This window comes from Galeopterus variegatus, unplaced genomic scaffold, assembly GCF_000696425.1.
Source record: "Galeopterus variegatus unplaced genomic scaffold, G_variegatus-3.0.2 Scaffold3039, whole genome shotgun sequence".
Taxonomy (NCBI): domain Eukaryota; kingdom Metazoa; phylum Chordata; class Mammalia; order Dermoptera; family Cynocephalidae; genus Galeopterus; species Galeopterus variegatus.
The window spans coordinates 107,852-127,500 of NW_007729150.1; the positions used below are offsets into that span (position 1 = coordinate 107,852).

The 19,649-nt window shown below is 41.7% G+C and overlaps 1 protein-coding gene across 1 annotated transcript in view; it reads left to right on the plus strand.

The window, feature by feature from the left end:
* CDC14A (cell division cycle 14A) overlaps nucleotides 1-19,649 on the plus strand; it is a 147,132-nt gene that overhangs the window by 102,697 nt on the left and 24,786 nt on the right. The window contains exons 9-10 of the mRNA XM_008583784.1: nucleotides 4,209-4,439; nucleotides 13,294-13,432. Coding sequence (XP_008582006.1) covers nucleotides 4,209-4,439; nucleotides 13,294-13,432 — 370 coding nt within the window. The remainder of the gene's footprint in view (nucleotides 1-4,208; nucleotides 4,440-13,293; nucleotides 13,433-19,649) is intronic.

Genomic DNA, 19,649 nt, shown 5'->3' on the forward strand with positions numbered 1-19,649 from the left:
TATAATGCCTAGAACAATTTCATTGAAGTATGACATTGGTAAAATACTGATATTTTACTGGAATTCCCATTTAAAAATCTGATATTCACTAGAAGCTTCATCGTGTTTTTTTTTTTTTTTGGTGGCTGGCTGGTAAGGGGAACTGAACCCTTTGACCTTGGTGTTACAAGGCCATGCTGTAACCAGCTGAGCTAACCAACCCACCCTGTGTTTTTTTTTGTAAAGGGCTTTAACTTTGTAAATACTTTTTGAACTTTGAATTTTGTGATGAAATTAATAAACAATTCAATTATAGTGAAATCTTGATACATTCCTTTTTTTGTTTCCCCTTGAATTAAGAAAGCCTGTGTTTCATCAGGAAACGTATTTTAGGGGTTTGTTAGTAGAAAAGCTGAGATTTTTAAGGAACTAACAGTGAAACAGCTGTTGCTAGGATGTAGCAAAAGGAAGCCCTGAAATCTTGGGATCTGGGCAGAATCACTATAAGAGTCTTAAGTGTGTGTCTGTGTCAACAGAGAACAATTAGGTGTTTCTTTCAGCCATCTTGATGAATGCTGTTTTGACAGTGGGGAAGAGAAGAGCCCTACATTTTGTTAAACAATTTTGAATTGATAAATGAATATAAAAACAGTAAAATGAAAGAGATATTTTGGATTTCAAACTTCCAAAAAATATCTCTAAGTGGCAATGTTATTCTCACCTCTATTTAAATACACACACACACACACACACACACACACACACACAGATAACTTTGTATACTGCTCATTTAATGGGAGAAGCTTTGTGTAAAGAGCCTGGGCAGGTCGAAGCCTGGCTCCATCCCTTACCAGCTGTGTGAACTTGAGCATCAGTTCTCTAGTATATACCACACAGGGGAAGTATGATGCACACTGAAGGCATCTAGTGAGGATCGGAGATATATGCAGGTCGAAGCCTGGCTCCATCCCTTACCAGCTGTGTGAACTTGAGCATCAGTTCTCTAGTGTACCACATCAGGGGAAGTATGATGCACACTGAAGGCATCTAGTGAGGATCGGAGATATATTATAAGTGCCATGCACAGTGTTGGGCATACAATAGGCTTTTATTGGATAGCAGACATTATGATTACATTTTTATCGTTAACAAGCCTAATCAACGTATTTTATGTCTTCCTGCATGTGCCTGCCCATTTTGCAGTTTTTACTTTTAATAAGATTGGGTCTGCTAGTCATTTGATTCTGCTGTTCTTCAGTGTCTTAACTTTAAAATGAGGGGCTGAGAAGTGGAAGAGATGAATTTTAAAATCTCTCTTAGCTCTGAAATTGTGTCTCTGTGTTTGGTCAGCTCAACCCTGGGGCTCTGCTTTGCTTCACTGATGCCGGGCCACCATCTAGTGGCCACATGGAGTAAGGGAGGGATGAATGATCCATCAGGTCTGGGTGGGCTGGAGAACTCCCCGGGAGCCTTGCACATTGCTCCAACCCGCCCCTCCCCCTCAAACATCCAAATACACTGATGACACCCACAAACAGTTGTTCAGAGGTCATAGGATATTTTCATTGTTTGTTGGTTGTAGCTAATTTGAAACAGTTGTAAGGATTTTTTAAAACCTGATCACCAGCTCTAGGAAGTACAGCTCCTAATGTTCATATCATGTTCTCTCATTTGGAGACCTTACGAGTAGAATCAAGTTGAGCCTTTGCCGAGATCAGCCCCAGCACAGGTGTTGGAATCTGCCAGGGTTCAAATGCTGGCCTCTGTCCCTTACTAGTTGTGTGTGCATGGGCCGGTTAACTTTTATTCAGGTATCAGAAATTGAGTAATTCAGGGTTTAATGAGATAATCCACATGAAGCACTTAGCATAGTGCCTTGCACATAGTAAGTGCTCAACTCTTAGGTGTGATTATTGTCATTACTGTTATTATTTCAGTGTTTTGTTGCTGTATTTGGACAGTTCTGTCCAGTGTTCTTTTCTCAAAAGATATGCATTGTTTCTCTTAATAGTCTGTTTAGGTATATTAGCTATATTGCCAATTTGCTCCTGATGGAAATTCATATATGAAAAGAGAGATTCTTACAGCCTTGGTTGCAGGGGGGAGGGGATGAACATCAAGCCAGCCATTAGCACACTGGGTGACAGTGGCCAGCATGGAGGTACAAGGTATGCCAGGAACCCAGTGGCAGAAGCTCTCATCAGCCTGTCACACCGAGGGAAGGCATCCCAAGTGTTTGTGAGTCCTTCTCCTTCCCATTCCTCACATGATAGAAAAACTTATTTCCTCATGCCACCCATAGTCCTTTCTCCCTTTAGGCTATAATTCTGTTGCTGGGAAATAATTTGAGCAAATAAACCAACCAGAAAAACAGGCTTGATTTTTGCAAGTAGAAAAGCATGTGTTTTCTCTACATGTGTATGCATAAGTTACTTATTACCTGTTTGCTCAAAAGCAGCAGGGCCTGTGAAAATCGTATATCTGGGCTGTGGAGTAGTTGGGCCTGTTTTCCAGCTTTGACTCCATCCCTTGTGTGACCTTGGCCTAATGTACCAGTTAGGGTTCTAGGTTGCAGGCAGCAGAGCCAAGTCTGGTAAATTAAACCAAGAAGGCATTTGTTCGAATATGCTGGGTAGCTCACAGACTTCAAGAGAAGGTAGAGAACTAGGCTTAGAAAATGTGCAGGATTCATGAGAAGAGAGTGTATCAGCATGGTCCAGGCAGGAAAATGGGAACCACACTAGGTATTTCAAAGAGAGGGAATTTAATATGAGGAATTTGTTACCAAGGAGACTAAAAAGTAAAAAGGCAACTCAGAAGAAACTGAATATCAGGAGAAAACTTAGTGCCTTTAAGGCTGGCAGGACAGCAGGGACCAAAGCGGAGTTACCAGAACCTGGGAGCTCTGAGGAGGAGCCGGATGGCTGGTGCTCTGTTCTCTGACGGGAAGGCCACACAGCCGGTGTTTGGATTTGGGTGCTGAAGAGGGTAGCAGGCTGGTGCTGGGAGTGCCACACTAAGCTGGGAGCTCTGGCCACTCCTGTCTTCTGCTGCCACAGTGACGCTGGCAGGAGCACAGAAAGAAGTCCCATCTCCCTCCCCTGGTTGCCTGTTAGTGCCTCCCGTTTTTAAAACTAACAGAACGCCAGCTAGAGAGGTAGTCTGGGAAATGTAATATACGGACCCCAGCCCCAGCATAACAGAGCAGTAGATACAAGTGCGTTGGCTTGGAGTTGAGAGGAAATAGGAAATGACCAGCATAAGCAGGATCCACGGCTGTAGGAAATACAACCAAGGACATGGTGAGGAAACTGTCTGGTTCACTCTGCTGGCTGCTGCTGACCATCGTGAATGAATTCCAAATGAGATCCTTTCTTTTACCTGCTCTGCGGTGAAGCACTGAGCCCTGAGTGGGTTACAGATGTAGTAATCAGTGTGCTGAGAAATCAGTCCCCTCACCCCTGCAATGGCCAAAGCCCCTATTAGTCACCTTGGCTGAATGGCCAAGACTAGGTCTGTCGTGAAGCAGATTCTGTAGCTCCCAGGAATACTCCCAGGATGATGGAGCCACTGAAAATAGAAGAGATTTAGAGACTGAGCATCTTTTCACCCCCCACCCCCCAAAAAAAAGTCCACAAAAAGTTACTGTATATGCACTTGTGACTTTTACATAGTAGGTGCTTAATAATCACTAATTGCTTTTGTGAGGGATTATACTATAGATTAAAACTATACATGTGGCCAAAAAGGCTTAACTCTAGTTTAAAAGTATTTGTCAAGTGGAGAATAAGGCTTGAGGGGGAACAGAATCAATTCTCATTCCAGGTCTAGTGTGAGCGGTTGACACTTCAGAATGCTCTTGTTTGGGGGGTGGGAGGAGTGTGCTTCCAGGCTATGAGTCCTAGAGGTTGAGATTCTCAGCCTCCTATGGTGTTTACAGATGTGCAGACTGCTGCTCTTAGGAGCTCAAGGCCACATGTTACTCTCATGAAACATCTCTTGTTTGGGGGGTGGGAGGAGTGTGCTTCCAGGCTATGAGTCCTAGAGGTTGAGATTCTGAGCCTCCTATGGTGTTTACAGATGTGCAGACTGCTGCTCTTAGGAGCTCAAGGCCACATGTTACTCTCATGAAACACTCCTTCCTCCTAAGCTCTGTTGAGGGGTTTGTGGTTCTGGGTTAAGTCAGATGAAACGCGTGCCTTTTGCTCACTGCTCGTTTCCCCCTTCAGGTTACCCTCTTCACGCTCCTGAAGCCTACTTTCCTTATTTCAAAAAGCATAACGTGACTGCAGTCGTGAGGCTGAACAAAAAGATCTACGAGGCGAAGCGCTTCACAGACGCTGGCTTCGAGCACTACGACCTGTTCTTCATAGACGGGAGCACGCCCAGCGACAACATCCTGCGAAGGTTCCTGAACATCTGCGAGAACACCGAAGGGGCCATCGCGGTTCACTGCAAAGGTGCGTGCGAGGCCTCGGTGTTCGCTGAGCCTGTGGAAGGGGGCGAGCCAAAACCCAGCACACAGCCGGCTGCTGCCTTAGAGAGCGGCGAGGCTGTTCACTTCAGAAACCTGGAGCACAAACCCACTCTAATAACCCCTTGGAAAGAAAGGATTGNTTTTTTTTGTAAAGGGCTTTAACTTTGTAAATACTTTTTGAACTTTGAATTTTGTGATGAAATTAATAAACAATTCAATTATAGTGAAATCTTGATACATTCCTTTTTTTGTTTCCCCTTGAATTAAGAAAGCCTGTGTTTCATCAGGAAACGTATTTTAGGGGTTTGTTAGTAGAAAAGCTGAGATTTTTAAGGAACTAACAGTGAAACAGCTGTTGCTAGGATGTAGCAAAAGGAAGCCCTGAAATCTTGGGATCTGGGCAGAATCACTATAAGAGTCTTAAGTGTGTGTCTGTGTCAACAGAGAACAACTAGGTGTTTCTTTCAGCCGTCTTGATTAATGCTGTTTTGACAGTGGGGAAGAGAAGAGCCCTACATTTTGTTAAACAGTTTTGAATTGATAAATGAATATAAAAACAGTAAAATGAAAGAGATATTTTGGATTTCAAACTTCCAAAAAATATCTCTAAGTGGCAATGTTATTCTCACCTCTATTTAAACACACACACACACACACACACACACACACACACACACACACACACACACACAGAGATAACTTTGTATACTGCTCATTTAATGGGAGAAGCTTTGTGTAAAGAGCCTGGGCAGGTCGAAGCCTGGCTCCATCCCTTACCAGCTGTGTGAACTTGAGCATCAGTTCTCTAGTATATACCACACAGGGGAAGTATGATGCACACTGAAGGCATCTAGTGAGGATCGGAGATATATTATAAGTGCCATGCACAGTGTTGGGCATACAATAGGCTTTTATTGGATAGCAGACATTATGATTACATTTTTATCGTTAACAAGCCTAATCAACGTATTTTATGTCTTCCTGCATGTGCCTGCCCATTTTGCAGTTTTTACTTTTAATAAGATTGGGTCTGCTAGTCATTTGATTCTGCTGTTCTTCAGTGTCTTAACTTTAAAATGAGGGGCTGAGAAGTGGAAGAGATGAATTTTAAAATCTCTCTTAGCTCTGAAATTGTGTCTCTGTGTTTGGTCAGCTCAACCCTGGGGCTCTGCTTTGCTTCACTGATGCCGGGCCACCATCTAGTGGCCACATGGAGTAAGGGAGGGATGAATGATCCATCAGGTCTGGGTGGGCTGGAGAACTCCCCGGGAGCCTTGCACATTGCTCCAACCCGCCCCTCCCCCTCAAACATCCAAATACACTGATGACACCCACAAACAGTTGTTCAGAGGTCATAGGATATTTTCATTGTTTGTTGGTTGTAGCTAATTTGAAACAGTTGTAAGGATTTTTTAAAACCTGATCACCAGCTCTAGGAAGTACAGCTCCTAATGTTCATATCATGTTCTCTCATTTGGAGACCTTACGAGTAGAATCAAGTTGAGCCTTTGCCGAGATCAGCCCCAGCACAGGTGTTGGAATCTGCCAGGGTTCAAATGCTGGCCTCTGTCCCTTACTAGTTGTGTGTGCATGGGCCGGTTAACTTTTATTCAGGTATCAGAAATTGAGTAATTCAGGGTTTAATGAGATAATCCACATGAAGCACTTAGCATAGTGCCTTGCACATAGTAAGTGCTCAACTCTTAGGTGTGATTATTGTCATTACTGTTATTATTTCAGTGTTTTGTTGCTGTATTTGGACAGTTCTGTCCAGTGTTCTTTTCTCAAAAGATATGCATTGTTTCTCTTAATAGTCTGTTTAGGTATATTAGCTATATTGCCAATTTGCTCCTGATGGAAATTCATATATGAAAAGAGAGATTCTTACAGCCTTGGTTGCAGGGGGGAGGGGATGAACATCAAGCCAGCCATTAGCACACTGGGTGACAGTGGCCAGCATGGAGGTACAAGGTATGCCAGGAACCCAGTGGCAGAAGCTCTCATCAGCCTGTCACACCGAGGGAAGGCATCCCAAGTGTTTGTGAGTCCTTCTCCTTCCCATTCCTCACATGATAGAAAAACTTATTTCCTCATGCCACCCATAGTCCTTTCTCCCTTTAGGCTATAATTCTGTTGCTGGGAAATAATTTGAGCAAATAAACCAACCAGAAAAACAGGCTTGATTTTTGCAAGTAGAAAAGCATGTGTTTTCTCTACATGTGTATGCATAAGTTACTTATTACCTGTTTGCTCAAAAGCAGCAGGGCCTGTGAAAATCGTATATCTGGGCTGTGGAGTAGTTGGGCCTGTTTTCCAGCTTTGACTCCATCCCTTGTGTGACCTTGGCCTAATGTACCAGTTAGGGTTCTAGGTTGCAGGCAGCAGAGCCAAGTCTGGTAAATTAAACCAAGAAGGCATTTGTTCGAATATGCTGGGTAGCTCACAGACTTCAAGAGAAGGTAGAGAACTAGGCTTAGAAAATGTGCAGGATTCATGAGAAGAGAGTGTATCAGCATGGTCCAGGCAGGAAAATGGGAACCACACTAGGTATTTCAAAGAGAGGGAATTTAATATGAGGAATTTGTTACCAAGGAGACTAAAAAGTAAAAAGGCAACTCAGAAGAAACTGAATATCAGGAGAAAACTTAGTGCCTTTAAGGCTGGCAGGACAGCAGGGACCAAAGCGGAGTTACCAGAACCTGGGAGCTCTGAGGAGGAGCCGGATGGCTGGTGCTCTGTTCTCTGACGGGAAGGCCACACAGCCGGTGTTTGGATTTGGGTGCTGAAGAGGGTAGCAGGCTGGTGCTGGGAGTGCCACACTAAGCTGGGAGCTCTGGCCACTCCTGTCTTCTGCTGCCACAGTGACGCTGGCAGGAGCACAGAAAGAAGTCCCATCTCCCTCCCCTGGTTGCCTGTTAGTGCCTCCCGTTTTTAAAACTAACAGAACGCCAGCTAGAGAGGTAGTCTGGGAAATGTAATATACGGACCCCAGCCCCAGCATAACAGAGCAGTAGATACAAGTGCGTTGGCTTGGAGTTGAGAGGAAATAGGAAATGACCAGCATAAGCAGGATCCACGGCTGTAGGAAATACAACCAAGGACATGGTGAGGAAACTGTCTGGTTCACTCTGCTGGCTGCTGCTGACCATCGTGAATGAATTCCAAATGAGATCCTTTCTTTTACCTGCTCTGCGGTGAAGCACTGAGCCCTGAGTGGGTTACAGATGTAGTAATCAGTGTGCTGAGAAATCAGTCCCCTCACCCCTGCAATGGCCAAAGCCCCTATTAGTCACCTTGGCTGAATGGCCAAGACTAGGTCTGTCGTGAAGCAGATTCTGTAGCTCCCAGGAATACTCCCAGGATGATGGAGCCACTGAAAATAGAAGAGATTTAGAGACTGAGCATCTTTTCACCCCCCACCCCCCAAAAAAAAGTCCACAAAAAGTTACTGTATATGCACTTGTGACTTTTACATAGTAGGTGCTTAATAATCACTAATTGCTTTTGTGAGGGATTATACTATAGATTAAAACTATACATGTGGCCAAAAAGGCTTAACTCTAGTTTAAAAGTATTTGTCAAGTGGAGAATAAGGCTTGAGGGGGAACAGAATCAATTCTCATTCCAGGTCTAGTGTGAGCGGTTGACACTTCAGAATGCTCTTGTTTGGGGGGTGGGAGGAGTGTGCTTCCAGGCTATGAGTCCTAGAGGTTGAGATTCTCAGCCTCCTATGGTGTTTACAGATGTGCAGACTGCTGCTCTTAGGAGCTCAAGGCCACATGTTACTCTCATGAAACATTCCTTCCTCCTAAGCTCTGTTGAGGGGTTTGTGGTTCTGGGTTAAGTCAGATGAAACGCGTGCCTTTTGCTCACTGCTCGTTTCCCCCTTCAGGTTACCCTCTTCACGCTCCTGAAGCCTACTTTCCTTATTTCAAAAAGCATAACGTGACTGCAGTCGTGAGGCTGAACAAAAAGATCTACGAGGCGAAGCGCTTCACAGACGCTGGCTTCGAGCACTACGACCTGTTCTTCATAGACGGGAGCACGCCCAGCGACAACATCCTGCGAAGGTTCCTGAACATCTGCGAGAACACCGAAGGGGCCATCGCGGTTCACTGCAAAGGTGCGTGCGAGGCCTCGGTGCTCGCTGAGCCTGTGGAAGGGGGCGAGCCAAAACCCAGCACACAGCCGGCTGCTGCCTTAGAGAGCGGCGAGGCTGTTCACTTCAGAAACCTGGAGCACAAACCCACTCTAATAACCCCTTGGAAAGAAAGGATTGCTTGGGCTGTGGCCAGCCGGCCATGCTGCGGCTTTCTGGGCCGGGCAGTGCTTCCGACCCCAGCGCCGTGACACCGTGCGCCACAACTAGGAGAAACAGCAGCCCGTCCGGAGGCTGGCAGGAGCTCCCTTCAGTAGGTAGAACTGTCTAGAAGCAAGGGTCGTTCCTTCCCCTTCTCCTTTTCTTTCTCCATTGCTCATCTCGTGTGCATCCTCTTCCACCCATCTGATGTTTCGGGCTCCCATTTTATGACCCGGCCATCGGGACCCCGTTCCACCATCTGCACCCCCCCCTCTCCCACTTGTCTTTTGCATCGTGGAACAGAGATTCTTCTTGCCGGTTGCTGGGGTTACCGACTGATTTACTTGCCACTGATACGATGTCTGTCCTTGGAATGAACTGAAAGTCTTGGTTATGGAAATGAATCCCTATTTCTGGGGGTGGGTAGTTTGGAGCAGGGGTCGTTCAGAGTATAGGAGGTGTAGGGTTGCCAGATTTAGCAAATAAAAATACAGGATGCCTAGTTAAATTTGAATGTTAGGTTAACAACGAATTCTTTTTAAAGTATAAACACGTTCCACATATTGCATAGAACATACATTCTCTACCCAGAAAATGTGAAATGGCATTTGCTCTAAGCTTAGTTATTAGACTCCGAGGAGGCTCAAATTCCATTTTAGATGTCCCGGTGTGGTGGAAGGCATTTTACTGGAGTCTGATTTGAGCCGTGAGAAACCACTGAGGCCGCCCTGAGATTAGCATGAAACAGCAGCCTTTCCTAGTGCCGCTGGGTGGCGCTGTCCTCGTGCTTTTGTGTCTGAGCGTGCGTTTCTGTCTCGTTTTATGCTAATCGTCTGGTAGGTGTCGGGAACGGTACTGTTCTTTTCATGTGCCTAGCGCTGCTCTGATTTATTCAGCCGGGTATGGCTTTGGTTCTGACAGAAATTAAAATACCATTTTTGTAGGCCCTTGTTTCTATGTTTAAGACGTGAGTAGGTGGAGGTACTTTGCTGAACATGTGAGCCGCGACGGGAAGCTGCATTTTCCCGGAGACCCGGAGAGATGGAAACGAACCGCACGTGGCCCTGATTCAGATGAGGGCTCCTTAGGTCAGGCTTCATCCCTCGCCCTCCCGACTTCCTCGCAGGATGGGGTCCTGATTTTGCAGCACATCCTGTCTCTGATATTGGGCCGGGGGATCTGTTAGGAAGGTGTCTCCTGCTCACTCATTCGTGGGAGCTGCTTTCAGGCCCTAGGGGCGTGGTAGTGAGCGGGCTTGTCCTGGTGGGATTCATTTGCTCCTTAGGGACGTTTGTCTTTCCATCCCTTCTTGTTAAAGATTGCCCGGGTCCAAGAAAAACCCACATTTCATGTATTTCCAGTATCAAAACTTGAGAGCTAACGGGAATATGGGAACTACCAACGTTTAGTAGGAGATACTCATCTTTTTCAAAGTTTAGTTTTGTGTCATAAAAATCAGTATTTTGGGGAGGGGTGTTGTTAACTTGACTTTATTTCTTAGTCGATTAGTTTTACAACTCCCAGGTCATATAGTTTATCTGTGGATTAACAATCCATGTCTTGGACTGACAAATTCAAGGGAGAAGAAATGTAAAGCTTTCATTAAAACAGCATTTTTCTTTATAGTATTTCTCACCTAAGAAACATTGTGAAGGTAAAATTCTCTGGTGTTAAACATTCTTGTTGCACATATTCTTTGTGTATCCTTGACCTGTGAATGTTTGAATGTTTACCTTTTAAGGAATATATATATATTCTAAATTGCAGAGGTTTTTATAAAATAAAAAATATTAAATAAATATCAGAACCTTTAACATTGAGGTCAGTTCTTGTATAGGAATGTCACATTTATATGTCGTGACATCTTTTTGAGAGTATTATTTCATTTGCTTCCCCTTGTGCATACATGTAGGATTCTTTTATAAGGATTACACACTTTCAGTTTAATTACAGCTGTATTGCTTTTAATAGCATACCTATTGAGTATAGGCCTGTTAATTATTTTGACATCTACCCTAATTAAGTCAGCTTAATTTTCTGGGAATTCAAGCAGTGCTCAGTATTTTAATTGAATTTAAAGGAGGAGGGAGAGAGAATTTTATCCTGTGTCAAATGAACTTTGGTAGCTGCTGAAAAGAGAATGAATATATCATGCCTCGATATAAAGTATTATAGACAGAATAAACTAGAAACTAATTTGCTGGGAATGTGTGAAAACTTACAACAATTCAATGTCTACAGTTTACTGTGTGGTTGATAAAAGGGATGGCTATGAATTCTAGAAATTTTTTAGCACAAATAGTCATCTAAAATATAGCAACATTAATGATATTCCAGTTTGTGATTATTGATGTTCTATAGGGATTTCAGAAAATGCCTGGAACTGATGTTCTATAGGGATTTCAGAAAATGCCTGGAACTGTAAAGCAATTGGTGCTTGACTTGGTATAAATAGGACACTTTTCAATATCTTGTCATGCTGTGCTAGGGAGCCCTTAATTATGAATGCTTTAAAAATTTTGTTAAAGTTTTTATAGAACTTAGTGAAGTTTTCCTATTCTGTTCAATTGTGGTAAGAGCTCCTAACTATTGAGTGCTAAGTACGTTCTTTTTATAGACCTAAATTATAGACTCTTTTTAAAAGGGGGAAGCAACTTTAGTTTCAGAGAAATTTGAAAATTTTCTGCACCACCTTTTTGGTTGTGAGTGTGACTGGGAGCCTAACTGAAGGAACCAGATGGCTCCTTGCACAACGAAGGAAGCAGTGAGGGATAGTGTCTCCATAACTAAGGCTATCATCTCTCCAGACAGAGACCCAATTGGTGGCTTGAAGGAGGGGCTTTGGAAACCATCCGGGCCCTGGCTCCTGTTCCAGGAAATTCAGCTGTGCTTTAGCTACATACTTACCTGTAGTCTCGTTAGGTATCTGGGGAATTAACAACTATAGGCTCTGTGTGAAACAGAGAGGCAAATTACCCTTAACTCTTGATATTAAAGGAAGAGCCTCACTGAGACCATAAACTTCACTGTTTTCTAAAGAATGTTGATGCTTGATCTAGGGCAAAGCTACTTTAGATGAAAACAGGACATCTACACACACACCCGTCATCTAATAAAACTTTGTATATATATACTTCTTAAAAAGGAAGGGTTAAGGAGAAGGGAATGCCAGGCATTATAGACATGAACTTGACTGTCATTTCATTTGCATTTTTGATATGTATTCTCAACCCAACCAATATTGCTCCCAAGATGGCAAAGTTGTTTTTTGGGGATGAAAATCTTTTTCTTTTTCTGTATATAGCGTAGATTTACATAGTGTACATAACCAGATAATGCAGTATGTTTGTGGCAGTAAAATTTCATGGGGGACGATTAGGAAAAAAGTATCTAAAGAGGCTCCTGAGGGGAGCAATAACAAAAAAAAGTTGAGAAACACCAATTTATTATTTATTTTATTTTATTTTTTCTAAAAAGATGACCGGTAAGGGGATCTTAACCCTTGACTTGGTGTAGTCAGCACCACACTCTCCCAAGTGAGCCACGGGCCGGCCGTAGAGAAACACCAATTTATTATTTATTTTATTTTATTTTTTCTAAAAAGATGACCGGTAAGGGGATCTTAACCCTTGACTTGGTGTAGTCAGCACCACACTCTCCCAAGTGAGCCACCCAGCCATCCCTATATGGGATCTGAACCCATGGCCTTGGTGTTATCAGTACCACACTCTCCCAAGTGAGCCACGGGCCGGCCGTAGAGAAACACCAATTTAAAGACATACCTTTTTCACATTTTAACATTTCTGAAATTAGGATAGATCTTAAACTTGAAAGTATGTCATAGTTTATTTTTTTCTTACTTAATGGAACTTAAATAATGGCATGTATTACACCATTAGATGACATGATGGTATCTTAGATTTGCTGAAATACCATGTGTTTTAAAGTGCTGGGGAGATTAGAGAAGATTTTCTTTATTGTTTGGCCAGGGAAAGCTGACAAAAGGACCTCTCAAAAGCAGATTTTTAAACAAAAATGAAGCCATCAACTTTCCCCTATTTCCTTTCCTAACTAAATGTTTTCATGGATGAAATCAACATTGTACCAGTCTAGGTCAGAAATATCAGTCTTCTTTAACTTCCCTGTGGACCAGTCACAATGCACTTCTAATTCAGCTTCTCTTTATTGCCACTGCCCACCTGCAGCCACCCTGGCTTTCCTGCCGCTACCTTCCACCACGTCTCTGGCTGCCTTTGGCCTTTCCAGTCCAGCCAGTAGATATGCTGCTGCCAGATCCATTTGTTTTCATCACATCACTTTCTTGCCCCCAAATATATGGTAGCTTCATTTTGAGCTTTTCATTGGTTAAAGAAAAGTACAGATTTTTTTTTAATGATAGCAGTTTTATACTTATTAGCTGTTGATAATATCATTATACTTGAATCCAGTGCAGTTTCTGGGCAGGGTTTAATTTCAGTGTTTTTGTGGGTACATTTGCTGGACTTTGAATTTCTTCTTCTGTTTCTCTCCCTTACAGCTGGTCTTGGAAGAACAGGGACATTGATAGCCTGTTATGTAATGAAACACTACAGGTTTACACATGCTGAAATAATTGCTTGGATCAGAATATGCCGGCCAGGCTCCATTATAGGACCCCAACAACACTTCCTGGAAGAGTGAGTATACGGTCTCCATGATCACATTACATCCTTGTTCCTCATCCTTTCTTCCTCCTGTTCCCCTGGTTGTGGATGGTGTCAGTCCCTTGGTTATTAAAATGGCTACATTGTTAGAGAAGTCTGTGCCTCTAATAGCATATTGTTGATCTGACAGCTAATGCATTCTAACTTTGTACCTTTTATATCTCTTAGATCAGGTGAGAGTGAGAAGAAAATCACAGAGCCATCTCTGCCTACCCTTTTTCTGTCATTTTCTATGTGTGATCTGGCTACAGTGCAATTTTCTTATGTCATCCCACTTGACTCTTTTCATTCTTTTCTTTTGTTTTCATGTCTAAAAGCAGAATAATAATAATAAAAAAACCACGACTAAGGTCAGTCAGTGATTTTGCTAGGATTACTGCTCTCCCGACAACTAATTAAACTGCCAGTGTAGCTGCAACTTGTGAATACACCCAGGAGGTTACCAAGAAAGAAAACAGAAGAGGACTGAGTTTTAGTCCTGGCCCTGCCCTGCCACAGACTAGCTTTATGACCATTATTTAGAAGAATACTTATAAATTTATTCATCCACTCATTCACTTCTTCATTCATTCATTAACTTTCTGTCCAGCCCACCCCATGAGGTGGAGAGATTTAACTCGTAAAGGCACAACCCTCTCTGGTCCACCTGGTTTCTCCTTAAAATGTTAGAACTCACTGTCAATTTACTCATTAATAAAATGAGGAGATGCAATTAGCACTAGTTGATCTACGACCAGCTCTAAAATATTACCAATTAGTGTTACCATACTGGAACCTCATTTTATTTTTCCTTTTTAGACTGGAGTGGCTCTATTTTGAATAATATTTTTTTTCCATATAATTATTCCTTTCCATTTTAAGTCATTTAAGTTGGTAAGAAACAAATGATCATGAATTTTGTAGAAAGATGCCATAAGTAAGCTCTTAGCTCCTGGAAGAATTAAGAGGATTTGAGCCTGCTGAGGAATTACTTACTTTAGTTTCCAATCCTGGAGGGAATAACTGATAAGAAAATAAATGCCAAAAAATGAGCAGTTATACCTTAGCTTAAAAGAATGAGGCAGAAGTGTAACGAGTGTGCAAGAAAAAAATATGCAAGAAGAGGACTGTTAAGAAGACAAAAATTTTTAGGTTTTTACCTGTGAGGTACAAATAAAATAATTCTGTTATTTTGGAGTTTTATTCTTGATAAGAGTCTCAGCCAGGGATTTTCTGTTTCTCTGTTTTGCATTTTGTGTGCCTATAGAATGGAGTTTGTGCTGTGTACCTGACAGGTGTTTGTTATACTAATTGCTTACTAAAGTTGAATAAATGCCCTTAGGGTTAAAAAACAAAAAAAACCCAAATACTCCTAAGCCTAGTTCTTTAAGCTATTTAATCAATCTGCTAAAATTATTGCGTGGAAGAATGTTCATTCAGTAAGAATCTCTTGAATACTCACCTTGCACCAGGCACTCTACTAGGTGCAGCTCACAAGATGAGGAGACATGGTGAGAATAGCACTTGTCAAGGTCACCTGGTTTTCTCAGGGTGTTCGATACCACAGCGCTCCCACTTCATGCCTGTGCACTCCTTTCTACCTCCCGACCATTCCCCCTCTCTCTGCCATATCGCACAATAATAACAGAATAAATTAGGGTTTTGAAGCAAAATCACTCTAGGTTGAAGAAAGATTTTTTCATTCATAGATACTTTAAGCTATAAAACTTAGGAAATTTACTTAGGTATAGTCAATATTATAGTTTTCTAAGTATTTGTCTATGAAAAATGAGATGCAGGAATGACTTGTATAACTACAATGCTAAAGTAAGCCGGTATGATTCTTGGATTAGAACCCTCCCTGAAGGTAAGTTTTTTTTTTTTTTTTTTTTTTTAAAAAATGACCGGTAAGGGGATCTTAACCCTTGGCTTGGTGTTGTCAGCACCACACTCAACCAGTGAGCAAACCGGCCATCCCTATGTGGGATCCGAACCCGGGGCCTTGGTGTTATCAGCACCGCACTCTACCGAGTGAGCCACGGGCCGGCCCTAAGTTTTTTGTTTTAGGCACTATGCCTTTTACATTTTGCGGTGTTTCTTATAGATGCCTGCGCTTTTCATGGGCTTTCCCAGGTTTTATTAGATTACCTCCTTCAGGGTAGTCAGTGGTCTGTGGCCTATTCTGCTTTATGCCTCTTAGTGGCACTAGAGGTAGTATTTTGCTTAACTTTTTACTCTTTTATTTTCTCCTCTTCCTCTCATTGCTTTCCCTTCCAAGCTGTGTCTTCACATGCCCCACAGGGGAAGACATTGTTTAGTGCATTGGTAAGACTCATTCTTCCAACAGATATTTATTGGGTGCCCACTCCGTCTGGGGATCCAGCAGTGGACATGGCAGCCAACGTTCTTATTCTGAGGGTGCTGACATTTCTAGTGGAAGGAACATGCAATAAACAAGTGTACTAATTCACATGCAAGATGATTTCTGATGGTGATGGCTATGAGGATGTGATAGAAACTGGGCGAGGGGAGGATGATTGTTGGGATCTCTTTGGATTGAGTGGTCCAGGAGGGCCTCTCTAGGAGAGCTGAAACCTACAGGGCCAGAAGGGGCCAGTCCTGGCAAAATTTGAATTGTGTCCCATGCACGGGCACATGAAGGTCCTGAGATGGGAACAGATTTACCATTCTCAAGCCCACAAACACTACTGTGAATAGAATATAATCTGGGAATGGGTGGTTTGAGAGGTAGGCTCAGTGAACTTTCACAAAGCAAATACACCTGTGTCACCTCCCCCAGATCAAGAAACAGAAAGTTAACTAGCCCCCAGAAGACCCTCATGTATCCCCTTCCGTATACCATCCAGTTCTTCACCAAAGTAAGTATTATTCTGACTTGTAACACCATAGATGAGTTTTGTTTGCTTTTGAACCCTAAATAAATGGAACCATACAGATTGTGTGGCTAACTTCTTTTACTCCATATTATCTTTGCTGTTGTGTATAGAAACAGCTTGTTCATTTTCATTGCTGTATAATGTTCCATTGTCTGAATATGTGACATTTTAGTTCTACTGTTGATGGATATTTAGGTTGTTTGCAGTTTTGGGAGTTTTTCATATCTTTTGGTACACCTGTCTGTTGGATGTATATCTGTGAGTGGAATAGTTGGGTATGTGTGCGTTCAGCTTCAACAGGTATTATTAAATCGTTTTCCAAAGTAGATATGCCTGTTTATGTTCTCATCAGCAGTTTATCAGTCTTTTAAATTCAAGCCATTAGATTTTGCTTGTTGTGGTAATTTGCTTTGTACTTTTAATTTGCTTTTCCCTGAGGACTAATGAGGTTGAATGTCTTTTCATATATTTATTGGTCATTTGCGTATTCTCTTTTATGAAGTATCTTTTCATGTCTTTTATACATTTTTCTATCAGATTCTTTTTTTTTTCTTATTGATTTGTAGGTATTTAAATATTCTGGATACAAGTACAGTGTCCATTATATGCAATGCAAATATACTCTACTGCCCTCATGGTTTGCATTTTGACTCTCTTAATAGTGTGTTTTGATGAACAGAATTTTAGAATTTCAATGCAGCCCAATTTCATTAATCTTTTCCATATAAATAATGCTTTCTATGTACTATTTATTTTTGTCACCTCCAAAGTATGAATACATTGTTTTATGTTCTCTTCCAGAAGCTTTATTGATTTTTCTATCACATTTAAATAAACAGTTCATCAGGAAGTAATTTAAAAAATATGTTGTGAAATAGGAGCCAAGGTTCTTTTCCCACCCATATAGATGTCCAGTTGACCAGAACAATGTACTGAAAAGACCTTTTCCTGTTGCTCTAGTGTCACCTTTATCATAAATCAAGTGTCTATATATATGTGAGTTTGTTTCTGGACTCTATTAATGTGGTTAATTTGTCTGTCTTGACACCAATACCTCAATGTCATAATTACTGCAGTTTTAAAATGAGTCTACTCTCTCAGCAGTTTTCAAGTGTACAATACATTGTGTAAATAGTATTCACCATGTACAGTAGACCTCTTGAGCTTATTCCTTCTGTCTCACTGAAATTTTGTATTCTTGACCAGTATCTCCACAGTCCCTCTATTTCCCCTCTCCCCCACCCACCCCCTAGTGTCTGGTAACCACTATTTTACTCTACTCCTATGAGTGTGACTTTTTTAGATTCCACACATAAGTGAGATCATGTTGTATTTGTCTTTTTTCTTGGCTTATTTCACTTAGCCTAATGTCTTTCAGGTTAATCCACATTGTTGCAAATGACAGGATTTCTTTTTTTTTTTTCTTTTTGTCTTTTTTCGTGACCGGTAACGGGATCGCAACCCTCGGTGTCGTGCCCGCACCGCAACCAGCAACGGGATCGCAACCCTCGGTGTTGCGCCCGCACCGCGCTCAACCAGTGAGTGGACCGGTCTCTATATGGGATCCGAACCCTCGGCGGGAGCACCGCCACGCTCCCAAGTGCCGCACTCTACCGAGTGCGCCACCGGGCCGGCCCCAGGATTTCTTTTTTTTGAGGCTGAATAGTATTCCCTTGAGTATATATACCAGATTTTCTTTATCCACTCATTCGTTGATGGACACTGAGGTTGATTCCATATTGTGGCTATTGTGAATAGCGGTACAATAAACATGGGAGTACAGATATCTTTTCAACCTATTAATTTTATTTGTTTTGGATATATACCCAATAGTGGTATTGCTGAATCATATGGTAGTTCTATTTTTAATGTTTTGAGGAACGTCCATACTGTTTTTCATAATGGCTGTACTGACTAACATTCCCCATGGGTAATCTGGAGCAGAGGGTTTCACACTAAGGGAACAAGTGCTGAACGTCTGAATGGGAATGTGCTGGAGGCCCCTGTGGTTAACAGGGAGAGCAATAAGAAATGAGGTCAGAAAGTAAAGGAGGTCAGATCACTCAGTCTTCTAGGACTTTGGGTTTTCTTTTGGTGAGATGAAAAATCAATGGAGGGTTTTGAGCAGAAGAGTGATGTGATCTGACTGACATATATTTTAATTAGGATTTTTATTTTGAGATAATTGTAAACTAACATGCAGTTGTAAGAAATAATACAGGGAGATCCCACTTACCCTTTTCCCACTTTTCCCAAATGCTAACATTTTGCAAAGCTATAATGTAAGATCACAATCAGGATATTGACATTGGTACAGTCAAGATGTAGAGCATTGCCATCACAAGGATCCCTCATACTGCCTTTTCATAATCACTCTCACTACTTCCCATTACTACGCCCTGTTTAGCTTCTGATATCTGCTAATCTCTTCTCCCTTTATATATTTTGTCATTTCAAGAATGTTCTATCGATGGAGTCATAGAGCCTATAAACTTCGGTCTTGGCGTTTTTCTCTCTGTGTGATTCTCTGGAGATTCATCCAGTTGTTGCCTATGTCAATTGTTCGTTTCTTTTTGTGGTTGAATAGTATTCCAAATGTGGATGTAAAACATAAAAATGGTTTGTTAGCCATTCACCTGTTGAAGGACGTCTGAGCTGTTCATGGTTTCTGGCTATTACCAATAAAGATGCTATAAATGTACAGGTTTTTGTGTGAACATAAATTTTTGTCTCTCTGGGACAAGTACCCAAGTACCCAAGAGTGTAATAGGTGGGTTATAAGGTGCATGTTTAGTCGTTAAGAAACTGTCATAAACTATTTTCTAGAGTGGCCGTGCTGTTTTACATTCTCACCAGCAGCGTATCAAGTTTCTCTGCATGTTTGTCGGCATGTGGTGGTGTTGTTTTTTATTTTAACCATTCTGATTGGTGTACAATGACATCTTATTGTGGTTTTAATTTGGATTTCTCTAGAAAGTAATAATGTTTAGTGACTTTTCACATATTTATTTGTCATCCATTTATCTTTTTGGTGGAGTTTCTTTTCAAATCTTTTGCCCTTTTTTTAATAAGGTGTGAGACTTAGGTCAAGGTTAATTTTTTTTTTGCCTATGGATGTCCAGTTGCTTCAGAACAATTTGTTGAAAAGACAGTCTTTTCTCCACTGAATTGCTTTTACATCATTATCAAAAATCAGTTAGGTATGTTTATGTGGATCTATTTCTTTGTTCTATATTCTGTTCCATTGACCTACATGTCTATCCTTTCTATAGTGAACCTTGGCATCGGAAGTGTAATTGCTTCCACTTTCTCTT